We start from the raw sequence: 17,684 nt of genomic DNA, 5'->3' as shown, positions 1-17,684 counted from the left end.
TACAGCAGGCAGATGCAAACTGTGGACCATCAGATATTGCTGAACTACAACTCCCATCATCCCAGGCCATTGGCCATGATTAAGGGAGCTGGTGAAAGTTGTAGTTCGTCAACATCGGGAGGGCCAAATGTCGCCTGCCCCTGGATTAGAAAATAAGACTAAGGCAAAGGGGGACAACCTTCAGCCCTTGCTCTAATTTCATGCAGGTGGTGGAGGACAACCCAACAGAGAATGATGGAAGGGTGGCGGAATCCACTGCAAGCGATCAGATCAGACCTTTGACAAGAGTGATCCATCTCTACTGGTGGCTGGGGGGAAATGTTCCCCAACCCTGTGCTTAAGGGTTCCAATGCCCAAACTAGCTGTGAAGTTAATTTGTTTACTTGGAGACAGCCACTCTACTGCTATTTGGTGTCACGCTCACTATCTTTCCACCTAATCTATTTTACGGTGTTGCTGGGAGAAGAAAATGGTGCCTGTGTGTAAAAAGCATGTGTTTGTACATGGTAGAATATTTACACAGGTGGCAGCCAGTCTGGTGCCCTGTGGATTGCCATCCCCATAATCTCTGACCATTGGCCATGCTGGCTGAGGCTGAAGGAAGTTGAAGTCTAGCATGGCCAGTGAAAATAGGAGTTGTAGTCTAACAGCATCTGAAGGACACCAGAAGCTGACCATGGTGCACCCAGGAAACTGAAAGTCTCACCCTTTTCTGCAATTGTTTGCAGATGCTTCAGCAGCTCAGGGTTTAGATCCTTGGGCAAGAACCGGTGAGCCAGGCCAGGCAACAGGATCCTGAAAAATCGGCAGAAAGAAACCACAGGTCAGTTAGGAAGGACAAAGGCAGGGTGACAAAGAAAATGGATGCACTATGGAACAAGCACCCAGTTAATGCCACTGGTTGGGGCTAACCATTTTAGGGAATCAAAGAAATGCAGCATGGGCCTCTTTCCTGTAGGGCAGTATTTCTCAGAGTGAAAACTGGGTCTCAAAGAAGTGCAGGCTGGCGCTAGGGGAGACACTGAGCCGAACTATGCATATGAAAAACGTGCATAAAGGCCTCTGTCTCTTGGTTTGGTGCAATGTCTGAAATGAGCCATAGTGAAGACATTTGTGAACTGCCTTGCAAGCAGTGACGTAGCATGGGGGTGCAGGGGGGGCCGGCCGCACTGGGCGCAACATCTGGGGGGGGGGGCGCTCGCACTCGCAGCTCTCTGCCCCTACCTGGCTCACTCACTCTCTCTCACTGCAGTGCTGGCTGTGCGAATCCGATCCGAGCTGCCGGGTCGCCGCCCACTGTGGAGGGGAGGGTGCCAGGTGTGCCGTGCGGAGAGAGAGCGAGGGACTATCTGGGGGAGGGACAGTGCAGCGGGGGGGGGGGGCGCAAATTACTTGCCTTGCCCCGGGTGCTGACAACCCACGCTACGCCACTGCTTGCAAGGTGTGTATGTGTGCGTGTGCACATGCGTGCATTAACCATTATGCAAGTCCATTAATGTCGGTTTACCCTGGGGATCATATGTAGTAAGACTGCTCACCTGGGGAAGTTGTGGTTCTCGAGGAAGACCGTCTCTCCAGAATCTCCAAAGCAGGTAAAGTTTCCATTGGCTGTCGGCAGCAGCGGCAGATTCTTCAGCTCCTGGTAACACCCATCTCCAACCAAGTACTCCAACAGCAACTGTTTCTCTGTCAAGGATATCCCATGCCACACACTGGTAGTCCGTCGCAGGGTCTCCCTGACATACTTCGGTGTGGCCTCTTGCACCGCTGCCCTGCCTTTGGCACCCCACACCAAAGCTCGGCGCACATGGAGAGGAGCAGCTGCAAGCGGTGATCCTGCCAAAATGAGGGCCTTCTCCAGGGCCTGACCTACTGGTTTACCACTCACTACCTCCGGCAAGATCACAGCTTTGCAGGGGTGGAGCAAACGAGGTTCCCCATCCCCGACTCGTACCAAGAGTTTCATGTCCATCAGTGTCTGGCATATCTGAACCACTAAAGGCTTGTATCGGAGTTGTTGGCTTTGGTCTGGGTCTGGCCACGCCCCATATGGGTTGTCAGGACAGGTCGATGCCAGCAGTACCATTTGGCAATAAGCAACAGGCAACATCTCCTCCATAAGCAAGTGGTTCCAACGACCGTCGGCTCCCCTCGCCTGGGACCCCTCTTCAGACCACTGCACGTGTCTTCGGTCATCTGTCAGCTGGAAAGGGGCACTGATGTGCAGTGGCAATCCAGTGGTGTTTTCCTCTGTGGCCGGGAGAGGCAAGACGCAGCTGAGGCGTCCCATGCACTTGTCTTGCAAACAGTAAGCCAAGGACAACACAGGCTTAGAGCTGACCTTCACTGCGAGCTCCCACAGTTCTGGGAAGGCATCCTTCTTTGCTTCAGCAGACAACACAAGCCAGTTGCACTTGCTGGCCTGTCCAGTCCCAGTGCCACATAGGGCAAGTGTTTTGATGTGGACACCCATGTCCAGTTTAGTGCCCATAGCATCATCGACAAGGTTTCCCTTTCCACTACTGCATTCTGCAACTTCCAGCACACCTTGGCTCATGCCCAACCCATTAAATGGGTGAGTGGTGGCCTCAGCCTTCAGCAGCTCACGGATGGCACCATCGGACTCAATGAGACCCAACGTCAGTTTCTTGATGTTCCTGAGGAACAGCAAACTAATGGGGGCATCATTCACGAATGAGAGCAGCAGTTTCTGCACCCGTTCTGGACTGTAGAGGTTTTCTGAGATCTTCGATGGACTCTGTCGTAGCGGGAAGCGAAACAGGGTGCCTGGAAAGCGGCCCTCCACAGTTGGGCAAGGCTGGCCCAGAGACTTCAGTGCTGCCCAGAATGGTTGGAACTGGTCGGATGCCTCTTCCCATTCACTCACCTCCCAGAGCTGACCCCCGTCATGTAATGCCATCTGCTGTGGGTCCAGCACCCCCAAATATTCATCAGAAAGTATAGATGGGAAATCTAAACAGAGCGAAGGGAAGGAATTCAGCCATTAAAATGTGGGTGCCCCAGACTTTGTTCCTTTTCCCCCTTCATGCTATTTCAATTAATCTTTATCTCTCTCAATTTCCCCCATCTCAATGATGGCATTAGGCGTATTTCGCTGGGGAGAGCATTCTACAAATGGGGAGCCACTGTTGAGAAAGCCCATTCTTGCATTCCCTCCCCCTCAGAAGAAGTACACAGACAAAGGTCTCTGAAGATGATTGCAGGGTCCAGGTATGCCGATGTGAGGAGAGAGAGGTGGTCCCTGAGGTCTTGGGGTCCTGAGCTGTCTTCTAGGCCTTTTCCCTATAATTCTTATGCCTTCCTCCCAAAGACATCTGGTTTTGAAGACTGACTATCTCCCAAATTGAGCCAGGCAGAACTTCTCACCTGTGATATGGTAAACTGAATTGAAGCCCAAGCCAAAGCGTCCAACTGTAGAAGGGTCATCCTCCTTGTGACTGATGCCTGGACTCTGGATCCCTTCCCAGTCAGCCTCAGAGAATAGACCGTTGTTATAGGCAAGAAGCGCAGGACCTGAAAAAGAGAAATGTGGTCATGCAATTTTTACTCAAGTGCCTTGATGATGGTTTGATTCACAGTGTCACCCCCAAGCCAAATTTGACATGGCACAATGTCTGAATTGCAAACTAGGGTTTGTGATCGGCCAGCAAACCAAAACAGAAATCATGATTGAACGTTTTGTGGCACGAGAGCCTGGCTAATTTAGCAAACCGTGGTAACAGCCACCTCCAGAGGCTGTGGCACCAGAGAGATGGGAGCAGGCTAATAAACCTGATTGCTATCAGAAGCAGACCAGGTCCTATAAACAAGGGCTGGAGAGCCCTGCCACCATCCCTGACCATTGGCTATAATCACTGGGACTGATGGGAGTTGGAGTTCAACTATATCTGGAGAGCCACAGCCCCCCCACCCCAATCTCTTTTCTAGATTAAGATTTCTGCAAACCATGATGTGATACTGGAATAGAGCCAATATATTGAACATACTGGAGGCGCACTCTCAGGTACCCACATCATTTGTTTAAAGCACATTTATACGACTTTAACAGTCATTGTGAGAGCATATAAGGCCAGTGTTTTCCATCTATCCCAAAATGGATATTGTAGCACAGAAATGAGAATGTGGGAAACTACTGTACAGTGGCCAGCCATATTTCCCTCCCACAAGGCACCTGGACGGACACTACATCATGGCAACTTTCCTTGGATGCATTGTGGGACGAAATGGCCCCAAAGTAGAGGAAGTTCACTGCTGCCTTCCCAGGCACAAAGAATCATTCTGGTCAATATAAGAAGAACTTAGAGAAGCCTTGGCTACTGACTGCTAAGAAGGAAGCCTTTGACCCTTGGAAGCATCCCTGAAAAATTATTATGAATTTCATCCAGCCAACTTCCTCCCTATAGGAGACATTGTGATTTCTCTGCTGGGCCCCCCAGAGCACCCACCATTGGGAGGTGTCTAATCCATACCTTGGGTGCTTGCCAGCCCCTCTGAGAAAAGGCTCTGGGTTCCAAAGCTCCGTGCATCATAGAGCAAGATCACCTCTTCAGCCCCCGCATCATCTGCATTTTGGATCAGCTCCTTCAGGAAGAAGAAGAGAATGAGAGTAGGGACAAAGGCCAGGGGTCAACACAAACAGACTGTGGAAATTGCTACATGGATGCCAGTCCCACATTCCGTAAACTGCTAGACATATACAGGGGCCGTCAATATCACCCCTTTCAAACTTTACCTATTTAGAAAAGTGAGGACAAGCCATCTCCTTGCTGCTGTGTCTGTCCCGCATCTGTAAAGGCTGGGAGACCTGGCTTCTTTGCTGCAAATCTGCACCTTCTTTAATATTGCACTAGAACTGGCCATTCTGATGTTTTTGGCATCCTTCTTTGGTACCCCTGCACCCAACCACTCCCACAAGCCGTCCTTTGGGCCTGCGCTTCAGAACAGCTTCCTGCTCTACACTTGCAGTCTTACTTCTCTTCCCAAAAAATCCGGGTGTTTGGCTGCCTCCTCTCTGTGAACACGCAAGTTGTTCAAGGCCTACTTAAAATGCAATCCGTGTGAAATGGCTTCGCTCTCAAAAACGGCAAATGCAAAAAGCCCAGGCCCAGTGCTTAAAAAACTTACTTTTAAGATCTGACCCCCATCTGGGTACTTGCGGAGGATACCCTGCAAGTATTTGAGGACAGGAGGTGATTTTTGTCGAAAGCCCTTCCTGAAAGAAAGGCAGATGGTTACAGTAGTTAGAGTCTATGAATAGAAACAGAGAGACTTCAGTCTAAACAGGACCAGGCTGTGGGGTGGCGTGGCGCACCTGAGCAACCTTGACCTCACTGCCGACCTGCCCAACCCTTGCACTGCCCAAGTAAACTGTAGCAATGGTGTAGCTACAGTAACCGGGGTGGAGGAAGGGGGGCCTGGTGGGGGCGGTCCACCCCAGGTGTCATCACTGAGGGGGTTGATGTTCGGCACACTGCCCGCCCACGACTCCCAAGCATATCCCAAGCCATCAGGGGAAGGGGCAGAGCTGCGCCGCCTTGCCAGCGGCCTTCCCCCCTTCCCCCTTCGTTTTGACAGAGTGCCCCCGCCCCGCTTCCTTTGGGGGGGGGAGCCTCTCCTGAGCTGTCAAAAGGAAGAGGGAAGGGAGGAAGGCTGCTGGCAAAGCGGCGTGGCTCCCTCCCTGCCCCCACCCTGCCCAGGAAGCAACCTGCCATGGGTGACTTGCTTCGCCCCCCTAGGTTTCTCGCCCCCTGGGACGCTTGGCGCAGGCAGCGCCCCCCTGGGACACTCGCCCTGCCCCCTGGGTGCACAACATGTGCGCAGCTCCTGGTGCCGCAGCAGCTAGCTCCACCTCTGTGAGAGCCACATTCGCAGTCGTGTGTGTAGCCACCAAATGCACAAGAATACAAGCATACACAGGTGTACATGCATATACAGAGAGAGACAGAGAGATGTATTAACATGCACAGCAACTGGGGTTGAAAAAAGCCTTCTAACTTTTAGCAAGCCTAATTGCCAGGAGAGAGAAAGAGAGAGATTCCTGGAAATCTCAGCTGAGAAGAGAGATGGGTTAAGCCTTCCCTCTCCAACTGCACTCTCTCCAAAGATCATCCCTCTCATACAACCATTATGGCAAAAGAAGACTTCATTGTGGAGGGTTTATAAGTGGGGAGAGAAAAGGATTAATCATGCTTCTGGACCCAGCTGCAAACCCAACACCCTAAAAACAACACAACCCAATTGAGCTTGGGGAAAAGCTTACTATTGGCTACAATAGAAGGCCTTTGCAACCTTAAGTTTAGCAGGGGTGAGAAACACTATAAACAGAATAAGGAGGCAACTGGCCCATGGTCCAAAGGTTCCCAACTCCTAGTTTAAATCCTCACTCTGCTGTTGGGTCTGTGTGCAGGTTTCCCTCCTGAGTGACACTGCATTGTTGTGGCATCTGCCTGGACAACTTAGTATTCAAAGGACCCTGGGATGCCACTGCTGACCCAGCTTGGCTATTGGATCCTACTGGCCAGCAAAAACTCTAAGTGAACTTCTTGTTCCAGGTAAGGCTTGTTCAAGGCTTGTCTCCCTGACATCTCGGGTATTATTATTATTATTATTATTATTATTATTATTATTATTATACAGTGGTATCTTAGGGTAAGTACTTAATTCGTTCCAGAGGTCCATTCTTAACCTGAAACTGTTCTTAACCTGAAGCACCACTTTAGCTAATGGGGCCTCCTGCTGCTGCCGTGCCGCCAAAGCACAATTTCTGTTCTCATCCTGAAGCAAAGTTCTTAACCCGAGGTACTATTTCTGAGTTAGCGGAGTCTGTAACCTGAAGCGTATGTAACCCGAGGTACCACTGTATCCTATACCCAGAGGTCTGTAGCCTTTTGTTCCTAACTTGCTTCTTCATCCTGCCTCCTCATTTAATTTTTGGTTCTCACTACAAGCTCTCACCCCAGTCTGCTGCCCACAGCCTAACCCTCAGAGCCACAGAGCTCACTGGGTGACCTTGGGGCAGTTCTTCACACACTCGGTCTAGCTCTGAGCTCCTTGGAGGAAGAGTCAGCAATGTTTTAAGCAAGGTGTTATCAGATCCCAGATAGTTTTGGTTCTGACTAAACATCAGAAAGAACTCTCTGGTGGCAAGAGCTGTTTGACATTGGAACAGTCTCCCTCGGGAGATTGTGGACTCTCCTTCCTTGGAGGTTTTTAATCAGAGTTGGATGGCCACCTGTCATGGATGCCTTAGCTGAGATCCCTGCATGGTAGGGGGTTGGACTAGATGACCCTTTAGGTCCCTTTCAACTCTACAGTTCTATGATCAGCACATCCAGCACAGTCTCACTGGCATTTTTTTGTCCATGAGAAATCCCATGGATACACACGCACAGCATTTCTCACCTCTTCTTCTGCCCCTGAGACATGTTGATACCTGCAAAAGTGAGGAGAAAAATGCAGAATGAGGAAAAAAATGGAGTATATAATCTCACCAATACGATTTGCACATTGGTCCCCACTGAACAAAAAAAAAGAGCTCATAAACTATTGTTCCTTCTGTAAATGGACATTTTTTAACAAAACAGACAAGAGGTATCACTTACCATGATGTTACAAACACTTCCCCCCCACACCAGTCATCTCTCATCAAAGGGATTTTGGAACAATAGAAAACCCTGCCAGGCTGCAGTTTGTTATGTGTGCTGGAAACTGTAGTTTATGTGAGGAAGAAACTACGGTTCCCAGGATTCTTTGGGGAAAACCAGGTGCTTTAAATGTATGATAAGGATGTGACTTCTGTTACCAAAGGCAAAAGCAAACAGTCCAAGCCTGCCACAAGCAGTGTGGCATCTTTCTCTGTCATCTGCTTCCGATCTAAAACATGTTTACTAAATTATTATTACTGTAACTTATTAAACTTGTCTGCTGCTCTATACCTGCAGGTCTCAGGGCAGTTCACAGGATAAAATCACAATATAAAAACACAAAGTACATAATCAAAATCAAAACAAAACCCAATAACCCCTCACAACACATTTTTAAATTAAGTCCTTTTAAGCCATTGGGGCCAACTCACTTTAGAGTAAGCTTACTTAAGATTGACTGTGATCTGGAATGTGCTTTTGTAGCCAACAGACTGTGCAACAATTCTATGAGGTGGACAGGAAAGGTGGACGATATTTATTTAAACCGCTATTTTGCCAGATATACATTTAAAGCCACTATTATACCATTTTAACAGTCGTGGCTTCCCCCAAAGATTCCTGGAAACTGTAGCTGGTTAAGGGTGCTGAGGGTTGTTAGGAACCTCTAATTCCCCTCACAGGAAGACAATTGCCAGAGTTCTCTGGGAAGAGGGATTTATTGTTAAATCACTCTTGAGATTTGTAGCTCTGTGAAGGGAACAGGGGTCTCCTAACAACTCCCAGCACCTTATCAAGTTCCTTGAACTCTTGCCAACTCCCAGTTCTTGTCCTGTGTCAGTTCATCTTCTATTCATTTTCTTATGCAGGCATACAACCTTTTTACTATTTATTATGGTTATTGTTTATTAAATTAAAACCTTTGACACCAAAAGCATTCCAAAGATTACAAAATAAAATGAACCTACAAATAAACTAGACAGTGTATACAAAGAATCAAGCCTGCACTGTTCTTTTCCTGAGAGTATGTTGCCTTTGAACAAATAAAAGTTACATAATCCAGATCTTTCTAAAGACCAGTGGCATAGGTTTCACACCACCTTTCTTGTGTACATAATAAAAGGCCACCAAAAATGTCTCTCTTTTTTACCCTAGGTCAAACATACCCTTATCAATACGTCAATTAACATGATTTCCCATGCTGTGTTGTACTATTTTGCTGTGTTCCAACTCTTGTAAGTCCCCCCTCCAAATCTCCTCACTGAGATTCTTGGAGCCCCACCAAGAACTTGTTTATGTAAGCTTTTCTGATTTCCCCCTGTAATAACAGATCCAGTTCAGGTGTCCTGGGGATCCCTTCCCTGCCCCCCCCCGACAATTACTGCCGAGGTTTCATTAAAAATCTTTCCCCAAAATTTGGCAACATACTTACAATCCCACCACATATAAGATCCAACTCCCCAACATCCCCTCCAACAAAACTTTATAAAAAAAACTTTTGTTGCAACCTAAAAGGTGTTAAAAATCACCTCTGCATATTTTAAAGTGATGTTTCCCTAAATTATACTGAAGTATTATTGTATGGGAACTTTCCTCCCAAGGCTTTCCACTGTTCACCTCCTAATATTCCTGTCTTTTCTCATGTTTCTCAGTCCAGCTGCATTTTGCATAACCTAGTAGAGTGGACCCTACTAATAATTTATCAAATATCCCTGCATCATTTCAAACTACAGACCCAACTGTAAACTTGTTCAGCTCCCCTAATTTTAAGGGGAGCACTTTGGAAGAATGGATCACAAACACGTAAGGGGAAGAGACACATCCCCTGGTCATCACAGGAGGCCACTGAGGTTATTTGGTTCACTCCTTTTCAGCCATCAAGACAGCCAAACACACAATAAACAACACATTTACAGAGCCAGAACACAATGGAAGCACGTGATCTGTTACAACTATTGCAGAATCATCATTTCCAGAGAAATGTTTGTGTTTCCTACCAAGCGTTGATAAAAGAGGATGTGCTCTGACTGAAACCTTTTTTTTTCAGCCCAAAGTCCACATTCTGGGCATCACATGCCTGTGGTGGGCATGGCAAGAAGGAAAAAGTGGACAGAGAAAATGGGTGTGCCTCTTACCCTCATCAAGAAGGAAACATCCCAGCAAACTCAACGCTAGAGGTTTCTAGATGGACACAAACTTGTATATCTATGCAAACAAAAGGCATTATCAAAAATGTTCAAGGACACCTTCCAAGCCAGTCAAAAACAATGGAGGAGGATGCAGAGCCCAGATGGTGTCTGGGGTGAGTCTCAAGAAAGCAAAGGGGAGGGCTTTACATTTGTAGATTCCCAACTACAGTTTTATAGGAATTGCTTGGGTACCAGAACAGTGGGGCTGCTCACTTGCCACCTCACATTCTTCAGCCTTTCTTTTAATCGCTATATGCAGGGAAACAAAATTCATTCACGTGACAAGGCCTTCCCTGATTATCACTGCATCCAGACAGCAGGGAAAGTTTCGCCTTTTGAATGCCTGCCAGCCAGACCAACTAGACGCAGGAGGTTCCCCAGAATGCAAAACTGTGGTAATTTCACGCGGTACCATTAAGAATACAGCCATATTTGTATTTCTACTGCATAGTCACACTATAAGCCAAGTCTACACTAGGAGAATGAGGTCTAAGAGCCCAGCACTGCACCATTTTAGTCGACAAGGCTAAACGTCAAGGCAAGTCGACGTTTTAACTTTCCCTCCCAAGTTTTATAAAAAGAAACGGCAAGTTCCCTGCAAGTAGAAATTAGAGCGATGGGAACAAGGCCGAGCTATATATTTTTCTCCCCCGCCTGAAGTATTAGCTTTTTGCTTCTGCGGGGAATTTGCTAGGTGAGGAAAACCTCAAAAGCGATGGCTCCCAGACGCCAATCTCTCAGCCTAGCCTAGTTCCCAGGGCTGCTGGGAGGATAAAATGGGAACGAGGCACCTTGCGCTCTTTGGAGGAAAGGTGGGCTAGAAGTGTCTGTGTTAACTAAGCAAGTATGTTTAGGATCAGAGCATTTCGCTGTGTTTCCAGAGACGCTCGTACTACTTCTAAGCCTGTTTAAACCCCGTTACTCCTCCCAAGGAGCCCAGGAGTCCTGTTGAATCGGTCCCCATCACCTGCGGTCTGTTATTACTCACCGCGTCTCTTGGAAGATGCAGGTGCGAAGATCCCCGCGCAGCTTCCCGGCCGGCGATGACTAAAGAGCAAAATAGGTCCGCCACCCTACCTCGCCTCAAGGCGGAGGGCGGGGGAAGCAGCGGCTGCTGTGCTTTAAAGATGCCAGTCGCTTTCGATTCCGGCGAAATGGAAACCGAAAGCGATTTCGCTCCGTTTGGGAAAGAGGCGGGGAATGTCTCGGAGCTGAGGAGTGGGGCGGGCACTTTTAGAGGGGGATGTGGGGCAAAGAAGGTGGGTATTCAGTCCCAAAGGCGGAGAGGTGGAAGAGTCGGTATCTGATACACCACAGAAGGGAGTGGCCAAGATCGAGCCCATCCAGAGACAGCTGTAGTTGGCAGGATTCCTGTCTTGCAAGGGGGTTGGGCTAGATGACCCTTTGGGGTCCCGTCCGACTCTTCGATTCTAGGATCCTTGTGATCTACGATCCCTAAGTTACGGCGGGCTCCAGAGAGACAGATATGGAAATGCCTCCCCTGCTGCCTCAGCGAAAGTGCGTAGTAACTATAGCGGCAGCTCTCACAAGGAAGTCCCACTGAATTCAACAGAGCTTACTGCCAGACAAGGTGGTGTTAGGATTGTAGCCCAAGTCTTTGGGTTACTTTGGCACATACGGTGCACTGAAATCATACGCCTTCCCCCACAAAGAATCCTAGGAACTATAGTTTGTAAGAGGTGCTGGAAATTGTAGCTTTGGAAGAGGAAAAATATAGTTCCCAGGATTAGGGGACGCAATAACTATTAAAAGTGGTGTAAAGCTGTCTGCAGTAGGGTGGACTTTGAGGTCCCTACCAACTCTTAATACCGATTCTCACCTACCCCTGTTCTCTTCCAAAGAAGCACAACCAACCCACTGGGTTTGATACTCGCTATCATAGCAGATAATATGAGGCATACTGATGCCTTTTCTGTTTGGATCTGTATTTCACTTGTTTATTTCTGTTGTGCCATTTGAGTTGGTCGATAGATGTTTGGATGCATGTCTGAAAATCAATGGAGATGATTGGGTGTACATCTGAAAATCAATAAAGATGATTTGAAAGTAGTACAAGCAAGCAGTCATGGTATGGAACGATTCATTTAAAGCACATTCCCTCTCCAAGAATCCTGGGAATTGTTGCTTACCCCTTTTGTTGTTGTTTAGTCGTTTAGTCGTGTCTGACTCTTTGTGACCCCATGGACCAGAGCACGCCAGGCACTCCTGTCTTCCACTGCCTCCTGCAGTTTGGTCAAACTCATGCTGGTAGCTTCAAGAACACTGTCCAACCATCTTGTCCTCTGTCATCCCCTTCTCCTTGTGCCCTCCATCTTTCCCAATGTCAGGGTCTTTACCAAGGAGTCTTCTTTTCTCATGAGGTGGCCAAAGTATTGGAGCCTCAGCTTCACGGTCTGTCCTTCCAGTGAGCACTCAGGGCTGATTTCCTTAAGAATGGATAGGTTTGATCTTCTTGCAGTCCATGGGACTCTCAAGAGTCTCCTCCAGCACTATAATTCAAAAGCATAAATTCTTCGGTGATCAGCTTTCTTTATGGTCCAGCTCTCGCTTCCATACATCACTACTGGGAAAACCATAGCTTTAAGATGCTTTTTAAGATGCTGTCTAGGTTTGTCATTGCTTTTCTCCCAAAAAGCAGGAATCTTTTAATTTCGTGACTGCTGTCACCATCTGCAGTGATCATGGAGCCCAAGAAAGTAAAATCTCTCACTGCCTCCATTTCTTCCCCTTCTATTTGCCAGGAGGTGATGGGACCAGTGGCCATGATCTTTGTTTTTTTGATGTTGAGCTTCAGACCATATTTTGTGCTCTCCTCTTTCACCCTCATTAAAAGGTTCTTTAATTCCTCCTCACTTTCTGCCATCAAGGTTGTATCATCTGCATATCTGAGTTGTTGGTATTTCTTCCGGCAATCTTAATTCCGGCTTGGGGTTCATCCAGCCCAGCCTTTCGCATGATGAATTCTGCATATAATTTAAATAAGCAGGGAGACAGTATACAGCCTTGTTGTACTCCTTTCCCAATTTTGAACCAATCAGTTATTCCATATCCAGTTACCCCTTACGAACTACAATTCCCAGCACTCTTTGACCAAGGGTCAATGAGTCCAACCCCTGACAATGCAGGAAGCTCAGCTAAAGCATCCATGACAGAGGGCCACCCAACTTCTGCTTTAAAATCTCCAAGGAAGGAGAGTCCACAACCTCTCGAGGGAGACTGTTCCACTGTTGAACAGCTCTTACTATCAGAAGGCTCTTCCTGGTGTTTAGTTGGAATCTCTTTTCTTGTAACTTGAAGCCATTGGTTCGAGTTCTGCCCTCCAGAGCAGGAGAAAACAAGCTTGCTCCACGTGACAGCCCTTAAGGTAGTTCAAGATGGCTATCATATGAGAAGCAACTCTGATCTTTTCTTTAGTCTCTGCCTTCTAATCTGTTGGTTCTGTTATGGCTATTAAGTACTGACAGGCGCAGATTGCTGTGCCTGCAACTTGGTGTTTTGTTTTGTTTTTAACGACGCCTCCCCAACAAGAAGTGTGCAAAAGCACAGAGTTTGGCAATTGTGAATTCGCAGTTCCCTGGTTTTGAGCAAATCAGGAGAGATAAAAAGTGAGGGATATTCCTCCCTTCCCGAGCACATCAGAAATACGGTATTTAGAAGCACAGCCAAAACTGAAATAAAAGCTTTGAGGAGTGTGCAGGCATGGAAAAAAGAAAAGCAGAAAATGACAATTGGTTCACATACCCCGAGTGGAGTGTTTAGGAGCCTGATGTTCCCCCAAAATATCAGATTATCATCATATCAGGCATGGGCATAGGCGGGGGGGGGCAGCTGTCCCCCCAATAAATAAAAATAAATAAAAATACATAGGTAACTGAGATTCTGTTCCTGCAACAAGAGACATGCCCCCCCCCCCAACAATAGGCCTGGCTACACCCATGATATCAGGTAATCCCAAATTTATAGGGGGGGGGAGCATCAGGATTGGTGTTTTTTGAGGACTATGGATGTGGGCTATGCAAATTAAATGGGACAAGCCCAAGACCCTCACAGAACTTAGTTTCTCATCTTTCTAGTGTTAAAGCAAACTGCTGCAAAGGTTAAGTCCACATGCATTTTTTTTCTGCAGAAGTGAAAGTTTCATTTCTCAGCTTGCAAGTCAAAGAACAGAAACCAATAGTGCTGCAGTCTTGCTTCATCGGTGGAAATAGGCTAGACATGAGACTGGAGGCGAACCAGCTGGGCTACTGGCCCCAGCCAGGATGTGTAAGATAGCCCTCCTTCTTTAACAGAGGGTCTTTCTTTCATCTCTAGCTGGAGAAGCCAGGGATTGAACTTGGGACCTTCTACAAGTACTTGTAAAGCAGTTGCCTTACCACTGAGCTATGTCTTTATGTTCCCACCTGAGTGTTGTAAATAATGGGTTGACTCTAGCGCAGGCACTGTAATACTGGTTGGCATCTGACTGTCTCAACAGGCAATGGAGTGTGCCTCCGAGGGTGAAGTCAATCTGCGGTGTTAGCAGTCCTGAAGTGCTGGGTTTCCTGCATTGGAAGGGGGGTTGACTAGAGACCTTTGAGGCCCTTTCCAATTTTATTATCTGTGTGCCAACACATAATAGAGAAGAAAATGACCTGTCCCTGACCCCAAGAGGTTTGCAGCCAATGAAGCAACATGGGGGGGGGGGGGAGAAGGGAAGGACACTGAGACTAAGGATGTGGAGGAAGCTATCGGGAAGTTGCTGCAACCTGGCCTGGATTTTAAGCAAGTACATACCCTCCAACATTTCTCTGATGAAAAAAGGGACGTCCCATTCCACCATGATAATTTGACTATTTATACACCACACATCTTAATGGGTTGCCCCAGCACTCTGGGCAGCTTCCAACATATACTGTATAAAAACCATAAGAAAACATTAAACATTACAAAACTTTCCTGTACTGGATTGCCTTCAGATGGCTTGGGAGTCGGATAACTCCATATCATCCAACATTTCTCCAGTGAAAATAGGGACATCCTACCATACCCTCCAACATTTCTCCAATAAAAATAGGGACAGCCTGAAGAAAAGCAAGACATTCCAGAATCAAGAAGAAGAAGAAGAGTTTGGATTTGATATCTCGCCTTTCACTCCCCTTAAGGAGTCTCAAAGCGGCTAACATTCTCCTTTCCCTTCCTCCCCCACAACAAACACTCTGTGAGGTGAGTGGGGCTGAGAGACTTCAGAGAAGTGTGACTAGCCCAAGGTCACCCAGCAGCTGCATGTGGAGGAGAAGAGACGCAAACCCGGTTCCCCAGATTACGAGTCCACCACTCTTAACCACTACACCACACTGGCTCTCAAATCAGGAACTGGGACGGCTTCTCAAAATTAAGGATGCCCCTGGAAAATAGGGACACTTGGAGCGTCTGCAGGTAGGCAGGCAGGTGGGCGCTGCTTGAAGACAGAATCAGGTTGGTGAAGCTGTGCCCCATTTACACTAATGAGCTAGGTTGCACTAGGCATCTTGGGGGAAAGAGATGGAGACACTGCTTGTCCAATATGGCATTTTTATTGGAAGAAAATGTCTGGAATGGGGTGTGTGTGTGTGTGCGTGCGTGCGTGCACAACACCCACCCACAGCATGAGTCCATGACTCTGCTGTACTGCTACCACAAGAAAGAGAGAGGAGGAGGAGGAGGAGGAGGAGGCAGCAAGTGGCAGGTGTTTGCAGGTGACTTAACATTCCCATCCCTATTTTTCCTCTTTCCCTTTTGTAACAGGCAGCAAAAAGGGCAACAGAGTGGTGAGGATCACAGCACAAGCCTCAGGGGGAGAGAAAGTGCTGAAGGAGTAAGCAGCTGTAATACTCCAGACATTTTTCGATTGGGCTGATGATCTAGATCATAATATTTTCTTTTTTTAAGAGGGCACATAGGGGGACTTGGGGACCACAAAAGCATTTTCACATAACAATTGTATCAAGGGGAATGCAGGAGTAGTCAGTTTTAAAATAGACATCAAAAAATAAATTAAAAACATTTTTAAAATGGACAAATTAGGGGGTTTCAGAAAATGTTTGGCATCTCAGTGAAGCAGTAAGGTGGAAGAAACATTACTAAATTTTTTAAATTAATAGACAAATGGGGGTGCTTGGTGCGCCAGAAAAAATGTTTGGTGTCACAGTATCAAAGCAAGGAAGCAGGCAGCAATATATATTTTTGAAAATGTGGGGAAGGAACTAAAATAAAATATTTAGGCAGGTTGTGGGTTTGCTGCCCTGATCTAGATCCATTTTAATCTGGGTTCAAGACTAGGTTCCATGCTAAAAAACACCTTCATCACCCTGCTGAGTGACCAGCACTGGGAGAAGACATGCAGACAACTGTGATCCAGTCAGTTTTCTTAAGCCTCTCTGCAGATTTCAGAATCACAACCACAGTAGCTTTCTCTAGTCCGGCTGTTCAGGATGGGAGCTGAAGCAACTTTGCTACAGTCGTTCTCATCCTACTTGCTGAAAGACTGTTTCCCAGAAGCTGGTGCTGGAGGAACTTTCTGCTGAGGCCCACAATGCATGTTTTGTGAGGTTCCGTAAGGCTGTGTCTTCTTCCTCACTTTGTTTCAGCATTGCATAAGTCCACTGAATGAAGTCATAGAATTGTAGAATTGAACAATTCCCTTTAATCCCACTGCTTATAACTCTTTCTCTCCCCACCCCCCCCTTACGTACGTGTGTGTGTGTGTGTGTGTGTGAGAGAGAGAGAGAGAGAGGTTTAAGTGAGGCTTACATGTCATACATCTGGTGACGTGGGTCCTAGTCCATGAAAGCTTATGCCACAATAAATGTGTTGGTCTTCTAGGTACCACAAGACTCACTGCTGTTTTGCAGCAACATATTCTGCTGCCCCACTGGGAAGTGTTGATATTTCAGTACTGAATAATTTGAATAGCTATTTTAATTCCTCCCACCAAATGTTTTCTGTAGCAAACAGCAGGCTAAGGTGCTACTTTTTTCTTTCTTTTTTAACAGAAGCATGTCTTTGTTCCTGTAACAACTGCCCAACAGACAGAATGAAGAAGAAGCCCTGCTAGATCAGACCAAATGGCCATTTAATAAAGCCTCCTCACAGCCGCCAACCAGATGCCTATAGAACACAAGCACAAAAGCCCTCTCCCCATTTCTGCTCCCTGGCAACTGATATTTCGAGAGACCATAAAGAAGAACCCTGCCTATGGATCGAGCCAAAGGGTCTTTGGGTTGCCATACTTTGAAGAGAAAAAAAGAGGACATATTTGCCGACATCTACTTTTAACTATTTGAGGGACACGGGTGGCGCTGTGGGTTAAACCACAGAGCCTAGGACTTGCCGATGGCGGTCAGCGGTTAAAATCCCCGCAACGGGGTCCATTGCTCGGTCCCTGCTCCTGCCAACCTAGCAGTTCGAAAGCACGTCAAAGTACAAGTAGATAAATAGGTACCGCTCTGGCGGGAAGGTAAACAGTGTTTCCATGCACTGCTCTGGTTCAACAGAAGTGGCTTAGTCATGCTGGCCACATGACCCGGAAGCTGTACGCCGGCTCCCTCGGCCAATAAAGCGAGATGAACGCAACCCTCAGTCACAACTGGACCTAATGGTCAGGGGTCCCTGTACCCTTTACCTTTACATTTAACTATGGATCTCTATAGCAACTCTCATCATGAAAAAGAGGACCTGTCCTAGAAAAAGAGGGTATATGGCAACCAAGCATCCTGTACTGGCAGTGACCAACCAGATGTCTGTGGGAAGCAGGGAAGCAGAGCCTGATTGTAGAACATTAGCCACTAATAGCATG

The 17,684-nt window shown here is 47.2% G+C and overlaps 1 protein-coding gene and 2 long non-coding RNA genes across 6 annotated transcripts in view; 2 read left to right on the top strand and 1 right to left on the bottom strand.

The window, feature by feature from the left end:
• Positions 1-6,624, top strand: part of LOC310662318 — a 22,067-nt gene extending 15,443 nt beyond the window's left edge. The window contains exons 4-5 of one of the 2 annotated variants that reach the window (XR_014504260.1): positions 729-823; positions 6,428-6,624. This is a non-coding gene — a long non-coding RNA (uncharacterized lncRNA). The remainder of the gene's footprint in view (positions 1-728; positions 824-6,427) is intronic. The other variant, XR_014504261.1, reaches the window with a different exon arrangement.
• The window catches only part of LOC310662308 (sacsin-like), a 22,420-nt gene extending 11,330 nt beyond the window's left edge, over positions 1-11,090 (bottom strand). Inside the window, exons 1-7 of one of the 2 annotated variants that reach the window (XM_083409100.1) lie at positions 10,839-11,090; positions 7,423-7,453; positions 5,146-5,233; positions 4,491-4,602; positions 3,388-3,534; positions 1,539-2,973; positions 707-795 (exon numbers count right to left, since the gene is read on the bottom strand). In XM_083409100.1, the coding sequence (XP_083265226.1) occupies positions 707-795; positions 1,539-2,973; positions 3,388-3,534; positions 4,491-4,602; positions 5,146-5,233; positions 7,423-7,445 (1,894 nt within the window). In that variant the 5' untranslated portion in view covers positions 7,446-7,453; positions 10,839-11,090. Of the gene's footprint in view, positions 1-706; positions 796-1,538; positions 2,974-3,387; positions 3,535-4,490; positions 4,603-5,145; positions 5,234-7,422; positions 8,064-10,838 lie in introns of those variants that run through there. The other variant, XM_083409101.1, reaches the window with a different exon arrangement.
• Positions 9,129-17,684, top strand: LOC310662317. Of its 2 annotated transcripts, none has more exons than XR_014504258.1 (3): positions 9,129-9,963; positions 15,635-15,704; positions 16,882-17,684. It is a non-coding gene; the product is annotated as an uncharacterized lncRNA (long non-coding RNA). The 2 variants fall into 2 exon arrangements; XR_014504259.1 differs by lacking the exon at positions 9,129-9,963 and adding an exon at positions 13,242-14,134.

Source organism: Podarcis tiliguerta (assembly GCF_965153285.1).
Source record: "Podarcis tiliguerta genome assembly, chromosome: 13".
Lineage (NCBI taxonomy): Eukaryota > Metazoa > Chordata > Lepidosauria > Squamata > Lacertidae > Podarcis > Podarcis tiliguerta.
This window is presented reverse-complemented; position numbering and strand designations above follow the sequence as displayed.